The sequence below is a fragment of the Eptesicus fuscus genome, chromosome 24, assembly GCF_027574615.1.
Source record: "Eptesicus fuscus isolate TK198812 chromosome 24, DD_ASM_mEF_20220401, whole genome shotgun sequence".
Lineage (NCBI taxonomy): Eukaryota > Metazoa > Chordata > Mammalia > Chiroptera > Vespertilionidae > Eptesicus > Eptesicus fuscus.
The window spans coordinates 6,239,590-6,258,045 of record NC_072496.1 but is presented as its reverse complement, the minus strand read 5'-3'; the positions used below and the strand labels follow the sequence as shown (position 1 = coordinate 6,258,045).

Genomic DNA, 18,456 nt, shown 5'->3' with positions numbered 1-18,456 from the left:
GCTGTATTATTCTCGCAGCTTTTCCGTAAATTTAAATTCTTCCCATTTTTTTTTTAAATGAATGAAGTTATTAACCTAGGGTTCATAACATTAGAGCACAAGAAAGCCAGTCCTTCAGACACCGAGAAAGAACGAGACAGACATAAGAAAATACAGTAACTTGGAATCGCATTTACCCGTGACACTTTCCTAAGTTTTGCTCCAGCAATCGCGGCTGCCAGTCCAGTTAGCGGGCGATTGTCTTCGGACATGGATCCCACAAAAAATCCAGATGCAGGCAGGGGAGGGGCGGGAGGCGGGGGAGGAGGGGGCACCTGGTTAGGCAGAGGGGGAGGCGGAGGGGGAGGCGGAGGCCCTGAGGCTGGCAGCGGGGGAGGAGGGGGCGGTCCGGGGGGAGGAGGCAGCGCCCCTGGAGTCTGGGCAGGACCTGGTGGGAGTGGGGGAGGGGGTGGGGGTGCAGGTGGTCCCAAGACAATGCCTGAGAGAAAGAAAGGCACAATGAGACCATCAGCAACAGAGCCACGCGACAGCACCCAGGAGGACGTCACGCCGAACTGAACGGGCGACCCAAACTTCCGCTACTACGTTATCAGGGAGTTCGGTTTACCATCATGTTGAAAGCCTAGGCCAGCGTTAAAACGATACTAGCACGGACAGCCACAGTGCGTCACTGCCGACTGGAGGGTTAGAGCTTTATTGATAGAACTACGCCACAGATCGCCTAGTGAGAATTTCTCTTTTGTTCGTGGGGATTTAGTAAACAGAATAAATGCTTATACCATCTGGAAGGGAGGCAGCACCCTTGGGGGGGAAAAAAACAAAACAAAAAAACCAATGTGTATGATGGCAGTCAGTGCTATTTGAAATACCAGACCCCAAATAATCTGTGTAAATCTTAAGTTCAATGAATTCTACAAGAGCAAAGAAATACACTGAGTGGCCAGATTATGATGATCTCTGAACGCATAATAATCTGGCCACTGTGTGTGTGTGTGTGTGTGTGTGTGTGTGTGTGTGTGTGTGTGTTAGAGGCCGGGTGCATGAATTTGTGCATGGGGTCCGGCCAGCCTGGCCAGGGGGAGGGGACATGGGCGGTTGGCCGGCCTGCCTGCTGGTCGAACTCCTGGCCAAGGGGACAATTTGCATATTAGCCTTTTATTATATAGGATATACACTGAGTGGCCAGATGATTATGCGTTCAGAGATCATCATAATCTGGCCACTCAGTGTATACTGACTTGTATATAGACAGCCCACGTGGCTAGCCTGAGAACAGAATGGTCAGTGGGTCCCAGGCATCAACATCTTCCATTATTCCACATCAAATGCCAACGTGTAGCGAGAATACAGAGAATCACTGAAGTGAAGGAATCGGCTAGTACAAAGTAAAACCTCCCAGGAACTATCAGAAATCACTCAATGACATAGATGTTCAAGCACAGAGGTTATTTTTTTTTAGCCTAGAAGACAGGGGGTAAGAGAAAAATGTCCAACTCTCCTAAAATCACAAGAGAGCGAACAAGATCTTAACATCAGAAAATTACAATAGTAGGTACCCCTTTCCTTCAGGCCTCCAAGGGGGTGTTTTAGGACAAATAAAATGCTATTTGCACGCTGGGAGGTACATCTTCTGAAACGGCTGCCTTTGGGCAGTTACCCAAGCCGAAAACATGAACTGTCTCAAGAAGAGTCCATGGGGCTGTCCATCTCCCAGGGGCTGTCAGTCAATCTCCCAGGGGCCGTCCATCTCCCAGGGGCTGTCAGTCAATCTCCCAGGGGCCGTCCATCTCCCAGGGGCTGTCAGTCAATCTCCCAGGGGCTGTCAATCTCCCAGGGGCTGTCCATCTCCCAGGGGCTGTCAATCTCCCAGGGGCTGTCAGTCAATCTCCCAGGGGCTGTCAGTCAATCTCCCAGGGGCTGTCAATCTCCCAGGGGCTGTCCATCTCCCAGGGGCTGTCAGTCAATCTCCCAGGGGCTGTCAATCTCCCAGGGGCTGTCCATCTCCCAGGGGCTGTCAATCTCCCAGGGGCTGTCAGTCAATCTCCCAGGGGCTGTCAGTCAATCTCCCAGGGGCTGTCAATCTCCCAGGGGCTGTCCATCTCCCAGGGGCCGTCCATCTCCCAGGGGCTGTCAGTCACAGGGGCTGTCAGTCAATCTCCCAGGGGCTGTCAATCTCCCAGGGGCTGTCCATCTCCCAGGGGCTGTCCATCTCCCAGGGGCTGTCCATCTCCCAGGGGCTGTCCATCTCCCAGGGGCTGTCAGTCAATCTCCCAGGGGCTGTCAATCTCCCAGGGGCTGTCCATCTCCCAGGGGCCGTCCATCTCCCAGGGGCTGTCCATCTCCCAGGGGTTACTGTTAAGGCTGAGGCAGGGAGGCTGTCTGACCCCTCAAGCTAATTGGGCCTCTCTGTCCGGCATTACTGTCAGCGTGATACTAAACTAGACTTCTGACTCAAAATGTTTATGCACATCCGAGAAGTCCACAAGAAAACTATATATGCAGCAATAATGAGATTTATTACTTTATCTGAGAACCAAGATTTTTTTTTTTAAAAAAGGTGTGTTTAAATCTAGACTTATAACACTGTCGGTAAGCACCAATTTGTTGTCCTATTCCTTTCTGTAATTCTTGCTAAATCCTGTTTTTAAAGGGGCAGGAGGTTTGCTAAACACCTTCTCATTTACTTACAGAGCCAGGTCCTCCTCTACACAGAAATAATCCATACTTAGCCCTGGCTGGTGTTGCTCAATGGTTTAGAGCACCGGCCCGCAGGACCAAAGGGGTCGGAGGTTCGATTCCTAGTCAAGGGCACATACCCGGGTCGGGGTGCATGTGGGGGGCAACCAGTTGATGTGTCTCTCACATCCATGTTTCTCTCTCTCTCTTCCCTCCCTCCCTTCCACTCTCTCTGAAAAGCAATGGGAAAAATATCAAGGATTAACGAGAGAGAGAGAGAGAGAGAGAGAGAGAGAGAGAGAACCCATACTTAGAAGATTACATCCTCCCTTCCCCGTTACCATGACACCAAGGTTCAGGCATGGGGTGGGATAGGAGGAGGGATGACTATAGAAGATGCTCCTCTCTCTCAACTATCGCTTTAGCCTGCTCCTTCTTGTAACTCTGGGCCATGGACCTCTTTGGGGCAGACAGCCAGCCTGCCATGCTCTCCACCGGTCCTGCAAAGCCAGGCTGCTCCGCGGGGGGTCAGGGGAGCACCACCCCTGGAAGTCCAGTGGTATGGGGGACCCCAACTCGGGAAGGGAAGACTGAGATGAAACAGGGTCCGAGACCGGAACTGCCGCAGGGGAGTCCCTAGGCCAGTGGTCGGCAAACTCATTAGTCCACAGAGCCAAATATCAACAGTACAACGATTGACATTTCTTTGGAGAGCCAAGTTTTTTAAACTTAAACTTCTTCTAATGCCAATTCTTCAAAATAGACTCGCCCAGGCCGTGGTATTTTGTGGAAGAGCCACACTCACGGGGCCAAAGAGCCGCATAGGGCTCGCGAGCCGTAGTTTGCCGACCACGGCCCTAGGATGACCTATGGGATGACTGCAGCCGGGCCCTGAACGTCTCTCTACGTTTCCCAGAAACGCAAGGAAGACCCGGCAGATCGCACAGCGGCTGTGTGCCCCCGACGTGGCCTGCAATGCTTTCTCGGGGAGACTGAGAAGCAATGTGTGCAGAGGGCCCTCCGATCCCGGAGAAGTGGGGTCCCGCTGAGGATGCCAACATCGAGTGCAGCATGGACAGTCCTCAGGTGGGTCCTCCACGCGCAATTCACCCGGCAGGAGACAAACCCGCTTTACACGGCGTACTCGGGCCTGCAGCGATGGTGCTCTGGCCTCAAGGTGGGGCCCTGGCCGCGATCAAAGCCACCCTCCCCAGCCCGCTGGGTGGTCCAGCTGTTGGCAGCGAGCGCGGGGGGCCTTACCCGGTGGGGCTGGAGTCTCGGCCGGCTGAGCGGCTGCCTGCAAGCCTGGCTCAGAAGCAGAGGAGTCTCCCAGCACAGAGTTTAGAGGAGTCTCCACAGAGGCAGGGGCAGCTGCAGAGGGAGAAGGGAGAATGCTAGGCTTGGGTGAGGGGGCTGAGGCAACGGGGGCGCCCGGAGGGGGACAGGCTGGCGGTCCACAGTGTGACAGCGGTGCGAGGGGGGGCGGTGGCGGCGGCGGCGGCGGCGGCGCTGGCCCCGAGGTAGGCGGTGGGGACACGGGGCAGGGGACCGAGTCCAGCAGCCCACTGGGTGCTGTCGGGGACGGAGAGGAGACGCACACGGGGAGGGCGGGCCGGGGACCCGCGGCTTTGCCTGGGGGGCTGCTGATCATGACTGGGGGGGACGGGGGGAGGGGCGAGAAGCTCGAAGCGGACCAGGCACAGGGCCTCGCGGCTGGAGGCTGGGAAGGGGGGGTGTTCACGGGAGAAGAAGGCCGAGAGTTTTTGCTCAGGGGGCGCGGGGCGGTGGCGTAATGGGGCAGGACCGGGTGGAAGGCGGACCCGAGGGAGGTGGCGAAACGGGTCGCCGGGTGCCGCAGGGGCGGGGTGGGGGGGGCGGGAGCAGGTGGCAAAGCGGTCACTCCAGCGTAATCAGGAGTGGCCCCCGGCCCCGGAGCCGAGAGGCCTGTGGCGTGGGATGGAGGAGGTGCCGGAGGCGGCTGGCAACTGGCCCCGTCGGGAGGTGGAGCGCTATGCGGGGAGCTGTCGGAAGGTGGCGCTGGACAGAGGTGGGAAGCGGCAGCGAGAGACAGGATCAGAGAGGAGAGAGAAAAAGGAGGCAGTGAAGGACAAAAACCAGCACTCAGACACAGTGTACACAAGCAGACTTCAGTCAGTACAGAGAAACGGGGCGCGGGGGGCTCCCCCCGAGAACGCTTTCGCTCGTCTACACATCCTGGGACCCGGACGAGGGCGAGGTACGTGTTCTCTCCATCTAACGAGTAGACGGACGCACTGAGCCGGGGTCAGCCCACCCTTGACAAGGAAAACACGGGCCTGCCTCCTTCATTTTCCTTCCTCAGTCCTCCAAAAGGACGTTAAGATCAGACGATGAAGGACCATCAACAGATAAATAAGTTCAACTGGGTTTTTTTCTTGTTTGTTTCTTTTTAAACAGCCAGACAGGCAAATGTTTATTGTCAAGGGCTGGGAACCCCGTACTCAATGCTTATTTGTGGGGAACTTTTGTTCCATTGGCTAGAACCCCAGAAAATAACGGGGCAGGTAAAGGCAACTACTTAACGCAAACAACACACCCATCGGCCAATATTTGTCCAACCCACCCTGAGACCTTCCATAGAGGCCACATGGAATAAAAACGAATTATCAGGTCCTATCGTAAGTGTTCATGTTAACGAATGTAATAATAAATGTTCATGTTAACGAATGTAGTAAGACCTCCACCTTTCAGTCATATCTTAACCGGCGGGTCTTTCGATGAATTCCATCATTCCGTCATTTCCACAATATTAAAAAAATACTCTGAAATATAACTGGCCCGTTGGAGGGAGGATTCTCTCTCGCCTACTGCTTTTAATTCCTCCTCCAAAGCCTTACGGAATACCATCGTGCTGAACGGCACTATCACCCTACAGCATCCGAGGCCATTTAAGCAACCCCAAGAGGGAAATACAGCCCACGTTGCCCCACTATAAAAAATTTCCTAAGAAACACTTATGCTTTAGAGCCGATTGATGGGGAGTTGCAAGAATTGAGAATGCCAGGATACGAATTTCCAAGAGCTTTCTTTAAGGCTCCAAGCAAAGAGCAACAGAGAGAAATAAAGAGGAAATGTGAAAGCGGCAACTGGGTATGTTTCCTAATTCCCACCCACACCGCTTAATCCCGAGCATCCCCGGCGCCCGATATGCCAACATGTGACTGCCCCCATGTCGCCCATCGTCCACGCTCAGAGGCCAAGAACAGGGCGCAGCGTGCCAGCATCTTACCGGTGCTGGATACTCTCCGCTCCAGCTGCTCCCTCTCCAGCTGCTCCTGCCGCTCCCGCTCTTGCCGCTCGCGGTCCAGCCTCTCCAGCCGCTCCCGCTCTTGCCGCTCCCGCTCCCGCTCTTGTCTCTCTCTCTCCAGCTGCTCCTGCTCCTGGCGCTCTCTCTCCAGCCTCTCCCTCTCGGACCTCTCCCGCTCCAGCCTCTCCCTCTCCATCCTTTCTCGCTCCAGCCTCTCCCGCTCCAGCTCCTTCTGCCGCTGCTGTTCTTGAAGTTGCCTGAAATTTTAAAAAATATATATATATTTTAAAACAGGCATTTATGGCGACTCATGAAAATCCTATTTCTTTTCTGATGAACCTATATGCACTTCATTTTTTAAAAATTATTTTTTATTGATTTTAGAGAGGAAGGGAGAGGGAGAGAGAGAGAAACATCAATGATGAGAGAGAATCATTGATCAGCTGCCTCCCGCACGCTCCCACTGGGGACAGAGCCTGCAACACAGGCATGTGCCCTTGGCCGGAATCGAACCCGGGACCCCTCAGTCCACGAGCCGACGCTCTATCCACTGAGCCAAACTGGCCAGGGATGCACTTCATTTCTGATTCAAATACAAAGTGATGGAGCGCGTGCAATCAACATCTTTCCCCCGCCCTAACAGGTTTGCTCGGTGGATAGAGCGTCAGCCTGCGGATTGAAGGGTCTCAGGTTCGATTCCGGTCAAGGGCATGTACCATGGTTGTGGGTACATCCCCAGTAGGGGGTGTGCAGGAGGCAGCTGATTGATGTTTCTCTCTCATCGATGTTTCTAGCTCTCTATCCCTCTCCCTTCCTCTCTGTAAAAAAATCAATAAAATATATATATTTTTAAAAATCTTTCCCCCACCTGATGAGGGCTCCTTTGGATAGAGGTGACCTATCAGTCTCATAGAAATGAAAATAATTTCTCTTGGTAGGGTCACTTTTGGCTGACTGCTTCAGCACATCACACTACTATCTCATTTTATTCTGAACTTGCCATGAATAAAGTGTTGCAGATCAATGGATTTTCCAAAGAACGGATCAACTTTAATGACCAAGGAGTTATTTTAATCCCTCAAAGAAAAAAATTTCTGGATTTTAATTTCCTTCCTAAAAGCACGACACAAAAATCTTCATTGCCCAAGTAAAACAAAATTTTAGAAAATGCAATGGCTGGTCTGCAGGATAGCTCGATGAAAATTTCCTAAGTGGAAAAAAAAAGGAGGGGGGAAAGCCCCATAGTTAAGTAAGAAGAAATAAAGTTTAAGTTATCTGAAGTCTCGGATCCAGAGGAAACTTGTAAGTAACATTTTGGCATTCATACTTCCAGACTCTTCCTTATATAAAACTACGAGAGGCCTGGTGCACAAAATTTGTGCATGGCGGGGGTAGGGAGGGAGAAAGGGTCCCTCAGCCCGGCCTGCACCCTCTCACAATCTGGTACCACTTGGGGGATGTCCAACTGCCACTTTAGGCCCAATTCTGCAGGGATCCCTGTGGGGTCGGGCCTACACCGGCAGTCGGACATCCCTCTAGCAATCCGGGACCGCTGGCTCTTAACCGTTCGCCTGCCTGCCTGCCTCATCGCCCCTAACCACTCGCCTGCCTGCTGGATCGCCCCTAACCCTCTGCCTGCCTGCCTGATCGTCCCTAACTGCTCACCTGCCTGCCTTCCCACCCATTTCCAACACATCGGAGACGATGACTGTCAACTCTTGAGATGTTTCTTATGTTTTAACTTTAGACATCATCTACTGGCTTTCTAATAAGAAGACATCTTCTCCAATTCCCTTGCCACACACAAGCCTCTCTCCCAGTACAAGGATAGGGGAAAATACTGATTTCTGCTGATTAAATCAGTACCCAGTGTTATCTGTCTGATAATGTGGTCACTGTTCACAGTTGAACCACCGAGCATTCTAAGACGACATCTCATTTCTTACTATATATTAAGGGTTTCTTCTCTGAGCAGTACAATGCTTTTAACACCAAAAGTTGAAGTTACATGCAGAAGGCAGGCCAGGTAGGAGTGAAGTGAATCTCAAAGAGTTACTGAATGATGGTATTTACCATTAAGGGTGCCCTAACTTGAGAAGATTGGTCTGTATGTCATAATATTCCCCTAAGAGGTGTCCACACATGGAAAGAGATGTATAGAGCACCGGCCAATGAGATTGAATAGCCTTCGCATGTATTCAAACACCTATTTCGTGTATGTTCACTCCAAGACTGATTTTTTTTTTAAAAAGCGAGCAACATATAAATTAACATTTAAAACTGCATTTCCTTCAGCCTTCCCTATCACAAAGAGTGTTAGGGAAGTAAAGAGCGCTTTAGGAGGGCAGGCTAAGAAGAACGTTCTGGGTTGATAACATTCAGTAACGCTCTGATATTACTGACAACTGTCAGAAAATAAAACCGAATAAATTTGTGTGGTTTTTTTTTAAAAAATATGTAACGTGGGCCTTTCACATCTCTATTCGTATACAAATGGAAAAGGATAAATACAAACAAGACAGTTACGCTTTGGTATTAGAAAGCTTCCGAGACACGGGGCAACACTTACAAGAGAAGGCGGTCAACTCTGGGTCCATCCTGCCTCGGAAGGCTAAACTGGGATCGGTACACTTTCATGGCTCCGACTTCCCTGCGTCTGCGCTGAGATTTCTGCTCCCCTTTTATAACGCTCAGGTAGTAGGGGTGGTTGGCGAGCTATTTATAGGCATGAACTAAATGAAGTTCTACGTGGAGACTGACATAGAACTGACTCACGTTTCTCAGAATATGTCTTTTCATCACAGCCGGCCAAGGACGCCAAATATTAATGAGTCGGAATCAAAAACAGGTACTAGAAATCATACGCATAGGAATAGGAAGCTAAACTGCACGATCATAGTGTTACTATTATAAAGGTATTGGACTACTAAGATTTAACATTGATAGTAAACATTCCCTTTGTCAACTCAATGTCACGCTTATTCAAAATAATCTATACTAATAAAAGGGTAATATGCTAATTAGACCAAGTTGACCGGACATCTTCCGGTCATCCTTCCGGACAAAGCCACCACGGTGGCAGGGGCCGAGGCAGAGGCGGTTAGGGGCAATCAGGAAGGCAGAGGAGCAGTTAGGGGTGATCAGGCTGGCAGGGGAGAGCAGTTAGGGGCAATCAGGTCGGCAGGGAGAGTGGTTAGGGGCGATCAGGCAGGCAGGCAGGCAGGTGAGCGGTTAGGAGCCAGCAGTCCCAGAATGCGAGAGGGACATCCCCCGAGGGGACCCAGATTGGAGAGGGTGCAGGCCGGGCTGAGGGATTCCCCCCCCCCGTCCCCCCCCCATGCACGATTTTCATGCACCGGGCCTCTAAAGTTATAAAATGCATACACAGCTTAAAAAGTCAAATCATCCTATAACCAAACAAGAATCCTGTTCCCGACCTTCACTTCTGATTTTGCTCCTAGAAGCAACTGCGTTCAACACTTTGGTATTTATCGCGTGTTTCTAAGTACAGTAATTTGCTTAACAACTAATACTTCTTAGTTTTCCAGGTTTAGGTGTTACCCACTGACTTCCTACTACACAAACGATTTAATTCCTACAGCCATGAAGCCCCTCCCCACCCCCCCAACCGTTCCTTCCTCACTCTCCCAATCGAATCCTAACACCACTTTGAGGACATCCGCAAGATCCACTCACATGACCCCCGGCTGACCACGTTGTTCTACAAGGAAACCCAGCCATGGAGCAGAGTACCACCCCTGTTTCAGACCCTCCTGTACTGTGTGAGATTTTCTTTTTCTTTTTTTTAATATGTTTTTATTGATATCAGAGAGAAAGGGAGAGGGGAGAGAGAGAGAAACATCCATGATGAGAGTCATGGGTCAGCTGCCTCCTGCACACCCCACACTTGGGGATGGAGCCCGCAACCCGGGCATGTGCCCTGACCGGGAATCAAACCATGACCTCCTGGTTCCTAGGTCAACGCTCAACCCCTGAGCCATGCCGGCTGGGCTGTATGAGATTTTCTTTGCTGTGTGCAAAAAAAAACACACATTTTAAAAAAAAAATTAACCTCGCAGTAATAAAGTAGGAATAACGGAAAGGGATCTTGGTGAAAGACAGAAAAATCACCTAGAAACTATAGCAGTCCATAGAGAATAAATAGTGGAGAAAGCTATTAGTAATGAGAATCCCAAAGGCTTTTAGGGGGGAAAATAACAAGGTCTAGACAGAGACTGTGATTGAGGATAATAACAGACTTTCTAAGCTGAAACTTGAAAGAGGAGAAATCTGCATTAAGAACAAAATCGTAAGCGTTAAAACTGAGGTGTCAGAAGGACACCCAAGAAGATGAGTTGTATGTAGGAATTCTCACTGTTGGAAGCCAGGGGGTCTGTGACCATCTGAAACAGTATGCAGGTTTGCATGTAAATGCATGCATATGTGTGCACACACACACACACACACACACACGCACACACACACATGGGAAGGGTTGGGGGCCGGACAGAAGAGGGCAGCAGTCTCCTGCTTTCACCAAATTCTCAAAAGGACCCACGACTTCGGCATTTAGCTGCGAACATGGGTCTGGACCTCACGCGCATGATCACAGTGGGAGCTGGAGGTCTGGAAGCCATCAGCATAAAAGCGTTAAGAGAAAACTACAACATCCAACCAAATCATTAATTTTTCAAAGGGTATACTGTGTACAGAAAGAAAAAGGAGAGCTAAGTGCAACGCCTCATATATATATTAAAAAAAAGAGGTACAAAAATTAAATAAAAATCTTGTACAAGTTAAAAAACAAAAAAGAAGAGGTACAGCAAAGAATAGAAAGGGAGAAGAATTCGCAAAAAGAAGGGACATCATAGTCCCGGAAGGAAGGCAGAAAACTTAACCTAGAAGGGAAGCAGCATGTCCCGTAGATTTGTGGGAGACACAAAGCGCATTTCGTTGAGATTATAAAGGAAATGGGTGGAGAGTGAAGGAGTCGAGATGCAATGAATATGGAGAGGGAGGTACACTGGTCTGGATGGGTTACCTACTAGGAGGAAGTCTGTGCATGACTGTGGACAGAAGGTAACTTAGAAAAAACCCACACCCATCTTTCAGAAATGCGGATTTCACTCTTCAAAATGACCACGTTACAGTCTTCCACGGAACCAGCAGGTAACAACAACATCTCCCATTTTCAAACCCGCAGGGACCAACTTACGCACCAACAGGAAAGCCCGAAGCCCAGATGAGCGCGGCTAGGGCTGGCCCTGCGTTTGGAGAGACGACATCGGGGAGGCACGGGGTTCTCATAACAACGCCTGGAAATGCACCCGCCGCTCACGTCCCGCTGAAAGCGCACGCTGCAGCTTCTTGGCAACCCTCTGCGCCGGGGATCACCCGCCTGTGACCCGGGGAGCCGGCCGTCCCTCATGGTGTCTGTTTCTACCCTGCACGGCCCTGGCCTGAGCCACTGTCTCGGGTTACCTGCTTGCCCGCTGCGTATTAGCCGAAATGATGTATTTTGTGTTTTGGGTTTTCTCCTGGCTCCTCCTAGTTTTCTACACATGTTTTAAGACTATGATCATGTTTTAGTCATTGCTTTCCTGGTGTGTGTGTGTGTGTGTGGGGGTGGTGGTGGGGTGTGTGTGTGTGTGTGTGTGTGTGTGTAGCTATGTGTCTGTGTGTTTCTAACTCTTGGAATTATTCTGGTATGTGTAAAACTCTCAATATGGGCCCCTAGCCAGCTTGCGTCCGTGGACAGAGCGTCAGCCTGCGGACTGAAGGGTCTTGGGTTCGATTCTGATCGAGGACACATGCCCTGGTTGCGGGCTCAATACCCAGTAACAGGGGTGTAGGAGGCAGCCGATCAATGATTTCTCTCATCATTGATGTTTCTAACTCTCTCTCTTCCCTCTCCCTTCCTCTCTGAAATCAATAAAAATATATATATTTTTAAAAATCTTTAAAACTCTCAATACGGAACTGGAATGATTATATTTTTTAAGCTTTCCTATTTCTTTTTTTTAAAATATATTTTATTGATTTTTTTTTTTTTTTTTTTTTTACAGAGAGGAAGGAAGAGGGATAGAGCGTTAGAAACATCGATGAGAGAGAAACATCGATCAGCTGCCTCCCGCACACCCCCTACTGGGGATGTGCCCACAACCAAGGTACATGCCCTTGATCAGAACCGAACCTGGGAGGACCCTTGAGTCCGCAGGTCGACGATCTATCCACTGAGCCAAACCAGTTAGGGCTAAGCTTTCCTATTTCTATAGAAACTTAATTTTACTTATAAAACCTGTTCATTACAGCATCACTCCAAAGAGTTAAGATTTTCACCAAATGTGGAGGCTATTTCAGGAGTAATCTATCTGAATATATAGGCTTTGGCAAAAAAAATTTAAAAAAAAATCATTCTGGGAGATCCTAGAGAGCCTTCCTCAGAGATACCTAGTTTACACCAAAGCAGCAGACACGTAACATGGCAAGAGATTCCTTTGTCAGGGAGACATGTCTGAAGACAACACAGAGAACACGAGGAATGTTTCACATCGAAGAGCCAAATCCAAGGTCACCGAGGAAATGCTGGCCTGTCCTGGAGCAAATGCTTGTCAGATGGAAACACCCATCCATGCAACAATTCTCAGCTCAGCTCTCCAGAACAGGGTGACCTCCTAGCAACCGGCCTAATAGACCTCTCACACGTTTTCATTTGTTTAAAATGGGACATGGTTCGACGAGCTCAGCTTCACTTACCGACTATACCTGAATTACCTGAATTCTAGAAAACTATTTTGTTATAAAGCAGCTTACCGTTCAAGAGATTCTGCTCATTCTTTCTAGTGTATTTATAAGCTGCATTGAAATAATGGAGATCACGTTATAGATCTCACTCAATTAGCAGTTTCATCATAAACAGAATGGTTGTTTTGTAGTCCACTGCCACACCCAATGGTAGTCTCTCAAGTTCAAGGCCTTCCACAAATGGCCAGCACTATTTCAACTTTCTAGTCCATTAGTCCCGTGAAAGCCACAATGATCACAACTTAATTTACAACTACTGTAAAAACAAGACTCTTTGAGGTACAAAGACATGTTCACGCTGTTTAAAATATTTAAACCTACACGAATATGATGTTTACAATGAAGCGGATAGGAAATTATAACGATCTTAACATCTGTTGTCCAGCACAACAAGAATCTTCTCGTTTATTACTGGTGACTACAAAACTTAATGGTGTAACAATAAAATTTTTGACTTCCAACGGCCTAATGAGAGATCATCTGTGTTCGATATGAGGATGTGTGGAGCTTGATCTCCCACAGCAGAATGAAAACGTATCAACAAAAACTGGTAAATTTACCTCCTCTGAATTTCCAATTCTTCTTGGGATGGGCCATTTTGCACTTGGGCAGGTAGTTGTGAATTTTGTCTAGGCAATGTTGGCCCTAAAAAAGGGAGGGAAAAACATTATAGGTGAACATTATCCTGATATTCAGCTGGCTAGAGGTAAAACCACGAGAATAACATAAAAACCATCACGTATCTACAAACGCGTCTTCTTGTTGCTTAGCAAAATAAAGCATAAGCTTCCCGTAACACAGCAGCAAATGAGAGACTGCAAGCGTAATACCGTCACCGTCCCCAAAGGCTTGCTTGGAACAAATGAGGAAACATCCGCAATGAAGGGGGAAATGGACATTTATATATGACGAGCTGGAGGAAAACGGGGGTTCAATGAGCAGTGGGTAGGCGCCTAAGCTTGACATTTCTAAGACAATGACACATCCTCCCAGGAGGACCGGCTCATGAAGTGGAGAACTTAAAAAAAAAAAAAAAATGAGAAAAAAATCAGAATTCAAAACTCACCTAAATAGAACACTGGAAATGAAAAACAGGAGAGAGAGAGAGTGTGAGAACCTTCTTACTAGACTGATACATGCTAGCGCAGTTACCAATGTGCTCAGTTAAAGCTACCCTTCGCGTTTTAACGGCCTGGCATTGAGCACTGGTAAAAAAAATAAATAAAATGAAATGAAATAAAATAAAATATAAACATTGGCTAAGCTTAATATATAATTAACCTATTTGTCTGAATTTTTAATGCAACAGAGGTCATCTTACTTTTCATCTGGGGCGTTTTAAAAAAAAAAGAAACAAAAACACACACCAACCCTGCATTCAAATCCGCATGCTTCCTTCCGCCATGAGAAACCGTAATGGCCATCCATTCTTCCGTGTCGTGTACAAGGCAGAGCTATGTTTAGCATCGGGTAAAGAATGCCACTAAGTCATGGGACGTTTTAATGTCTCTGGATATAAAATCCAAATGTGTCACAAAATGAGATAAATGCTGGCCCTCACAGGCAATGCCGAGGGTTACAGCAGACCAGCTTTGCGATCGAATCCATTAAACGAGAGAATAAAGAAGTAGCCATCTTCCACTCTTGGGGAGAAATAGATGAGTAATGAATGACATGCTGTACATGTCTATGAATTCGTGTGCCAGCAAGTGCCCCACCAGGTATTTTAGAAGTGTTTCGTAAACCACTAGTATAAAAAAAGTTAATAAATGCTTCTCAGGTAAAGTCTCATCATCTACGAAGTCACAGCACAAAGTATTTTATACGAGTGGAGTAAACTTCCCAACCAGAAGAATAAGGCTCATTCAAATGTCATACAGAACTGGTTTATCCCGTGATAAATAATAATAATTAAAAAAAAAAAAACACACCACAATTTGATCTGAACTTACCTACTAATTTTGCCTCATCTCTTTAACACATATTTTTACGTTCATCATCTAATTTGTCCTCTAAAGACAAATCAGATGGCATCTGCAGTGAAGTATTTCATGAGGTTCCCTAAGACTCGGCTATTTTGATAACCACATGAAGGAAATATGAAAATCTACTAACCCCATGTGATCACTCACAACAACAACAACAACAAATAAAAAAGCATTTTAAGTCAAAATAAAATAGGCACTTAACTGTTTGCATCAATGAGAATACAGAACCTGGCTGGCGAGCAGACTGGAATGCTTTCCTTCTTGAGAACATGAACGCAACCATGTAAAAATACTGCCACAGCAAGCCATACACTCATGTTTAACACATTACAGGGCAAAGACGTCTCGTGTCTTTTTGGGGGTGCAGAAGAAGGTGGGAGGGCAACTTTGAGAAAACGTAAGTAATTTGGGGGAAATATCTTATATATCTGGTTATATTTATCCAAAAATGTTAAGTGGGCAAGGCACAAGGCTACTGTGGGTTAACTAGTTTTATAAAACAATGTTTGTGTATGTAAGTGAAGACCTGAGGCTGCTCAAATAATGAAACAGCTGGACATCAGCAGCTTACACGTCCTTGGCATCCATCTCAAAGAAGAGTGCAATTATTACTACATCTAGGGCGGGCATGTATCGCAACGATAATATTATAAATATATTAAAATCTACCCATGTAAGTTTTAACGCAAATATATAAACTTAAGAAGATATGTGAGCCCTGACCCATTTAGCTCATTGGATGGAGCACTGGCCTGGGAACTGAAGGGTCCCGGGTTCGATTCCGGTCAAGGGCATGTACCTTGGTTGCAGGCACATCCCCAGTAGGGAGGTGTGCAGGAGGCAGCTGATGGATGTTTCTCTCTCATCGATGTTTCTAACTCTCTATCCCTCTCCCTTCCTCTCTGTAAAAAATCAATAAAATATATTTTAAAAAAAGAAGATATGTGAAACTTTCAACTCAATTCCATTGGTTTTGTTAAACAGGTTTTTTTTTAAAAAAAAAAAAGAACAGCCCTGGCTGGTTGCTCAGTGGTTAGAGCGTTGGCCCATGGACCGAAGGGTCGAGGGCTGGATTCTGATCAAGGGCACGCGCCTCCTCTGCAGGCTCGGTGCTCGGACCCAGAGGGGGGCAACCAGTTGATGTGTCTCTCTCACATCAAAGTTTCTCTCTCTCTCTCTCCCCTCCCTCCCTCCACCCCTCTCCCTTCTATTCTCACTAAAAATCAATGAAAAAAAATATCCTCAGGTGAGTAAATAAATAAACAAACTAACAAAAGTTGATGTAACTCACAAAAGAATCTGAATGAGAAAAAGGATTTTTTTAAAAATTTTTTTTTTTAGCAATTCACAAACTGTTTTGGATTCTATTCTGAGTTAAAAGTTTACGCAGCAAACTTGTCTTAAAAGAAGTTCCTCTCCTGGCTGATATCACTCATAAAGATAATTTACTACAGTTTCTTCATGCAGCTGAGAAGTAAGGAAAAACCTCATGGAAGATCCTTTTTAAGTGTGGGGGGGAGGGAGGGACGGGGGGAGGGGTGTTCGATCCAAGAACAACTGAAAATTCTCCCTCCATGGCTCGATGGCTCTTTGTGCTGATGGGCTGTGTGTCTTTCCCTAGACAGCCTTTAACTGGGGGGCCGTGGAGGGTAAGGGTTCTCCTTGCCATGTCCCCGGATCTATATTCAATCTGGGGGGTCGTGTTTGATTCTTCTTCATCAATACTGTCAAGCCCCAAATGAGAGCACATTGAAATCCATGTGCATTTAAAGATGGTTTAAATGTATCATCAGCAGGAGATAAAAGAGTTCTAGGTAAATTACGAGCTTCGGGTACACAACGACACTTCGCCTCCTTGCCAAGCCTTCTCTGCCGGGTTAGACGATTCGTAAGTTCTACCAACGGCACCAACACGCCAACAGGAAGCTGCGACTAGGAGAGGGCGAGGCTGGTCAGCTGCCACCGTATTTCCTGGAACAGAACCATCCCTCACTTCACCATATTCCTGCATGGGGGTCTGTGTCCCCCCACACTGCAGACAAGGTCCTTTCCTAACCAGTGGGCAAATGACAATATTTTATGAGCATCATGTGCGGGTTAACGGTTCTCTTTTGGAAAAAAAGAGAAGAGCTAGATCACTGCTCGTTCCTACTATGTTATCATAAAAGAATAGCTACTTGAGGGTTAGTTTTCTCTCTTCTTACCACCGTCAAAACCAATGGTTGATCTTAATTTTTTTCCTGGCCAGAATTCATATAGCAAAGCGTGTGAATTACAATTTCTAATAAAGAAAATGTGTCCATGTCGCTGAAATGGTATTCTACAAATGATGGGAGTCACGAGCAGAATCTCTCCCTGAGCCAGGAATGAATGAATGGCAATTCAGTCTGGACTTCAATACTGAGTTCTGGCTAAAGTACATTGTACTCACTACAACATTTTAATTTTCACAAATATAATTTCCACAGATCACTTCAAAACACAGGGCCAAAAGACAAATAGGTGTTATTATACACAATACAATCAAGTTTAAGCTTAGCCATGTGGTAATTACAATGTTTGTACAATTCAAGATAATAATGGGGGGAAATCCGCTTTTTACCACATAATTTTACAACTTAAAAAAAAAATCCAACGTCCATTAAGGCTAGATCAATCCTCTCTCTGCAACTGGCTGAACTGTACTACTATTCTGCAGCGGGAACTCAACATATTCAGTAGCAAGTATAGAACATCAAGTAAGTTTTCCAAAAAGACTAGAGTCCTAAAAACATAAATACGAATAATCATCCATGGCTAGTTCAAAAGAGGGCCTGAAAGAAACCCAAAGAGGAGGCAGAAAATTCAGACTTTAAAGTTACTGATGAAACTTAATCTGCAATAATTGTGGATTCTGGGGGGAAATGGGGGAATTTATATATAGAGCCAAACAGGCCCACTGCTGTAACTGTGTCACCTGGAGCAATCATTAAATACAACAAGAGCCCTGACCTGACCGGTGTGGCTCAGTGGATAGTGTCGGCCTGTGGACTGAAGGGTCCCAGGTTCGATTCCGGTCAAGGGCATGTACCTTGGTTGCAGGCATATCCCCAGTAGGGGGTGTGCAGGAGGCAGCTGGTCAATGTTTCTCTCTCATTGATGTTTCTAACTCTCTCTCCCTCTCCCTTCCTCTCTGCAAAAAATCAATAAAATATATATTTTTTAAAAATTAGCAGTATATCATTTTATAATTTTATCTCATTTAAAAATCTGACCAGCTATACAGAAGTAAAAAAAAAAAAAAAAAGTATACATGAGTTAAAAAAAAAAAAAAGCTCTAAAATTTGTAAGTTACTTTCTGAACTTGGGTTTTCAAAACAGAAAGTTTTAGAATCAAATGAAGATAAAAAGAAATCGTGTGTGTGTGTGTGTGTGTGTGTGTGTGTGTGTAGATATAGCCTGTGTAAGGATAAGGATATGCATTTATCTGATTAATTGGAATTTGGGGTGGCTAAGTGACATATCTGGCTTGTCTATACAAACAATACATATATGTACACACTTCTGAATAGGAGAGTGACAGAAAACACTCTATAAAGCCTAAATTCACGCCTAAGCCACAAATACCTACACTACCGAGTAAAAGGAGGCTGTTGGGTCAGAAATCAACCTACGAAAGCAAGTAAGAGCTTACGTCTGCCTGGTAACCTGCACACCTTACAA

The 18,456-nt window shown here is 46.8% G+C and overlaps 1 protein-coding gene across 2 annotated transcripts in view; it reads right to left on the bottom strand.

Annotated features, from left to right (window-relative positions):
- Positions 1 to 18,456, bottom strand: part of ENAH (ENAH actin regulator) — a 90,947-nt gene that overhangs the window by 13,774 nt on the left and 58,717 nt on the right. Inside the window, exons 4-7 of one of the 2 annotated variants that reach the window (XM_028157997.2) lie at positions 13,327 to 13,411; positions 5,945 to 6,219; positions 3,937 to 4,047; positions 177 to 478 (exon numbers count right to left, since the gene is read on the bottom strand). In XM_028157997.2, coding sequence (XP_028013798.2) covers positions 177 to 478; positions 3,937 to 4,047; positions 5,945 to 6,219; positions 13,327 to 13,411 — 773 coding nt within the window. The remainder of the gene's footprint in view (positions 1 to 176; positions 479 to 3,936; positions 4,048 to 5,944; positions 6,220 to 13,326; positions 13,412 to 18,456) is intronic. The other variant, XM_054713048.1, reaches the window with a different exon arrangement.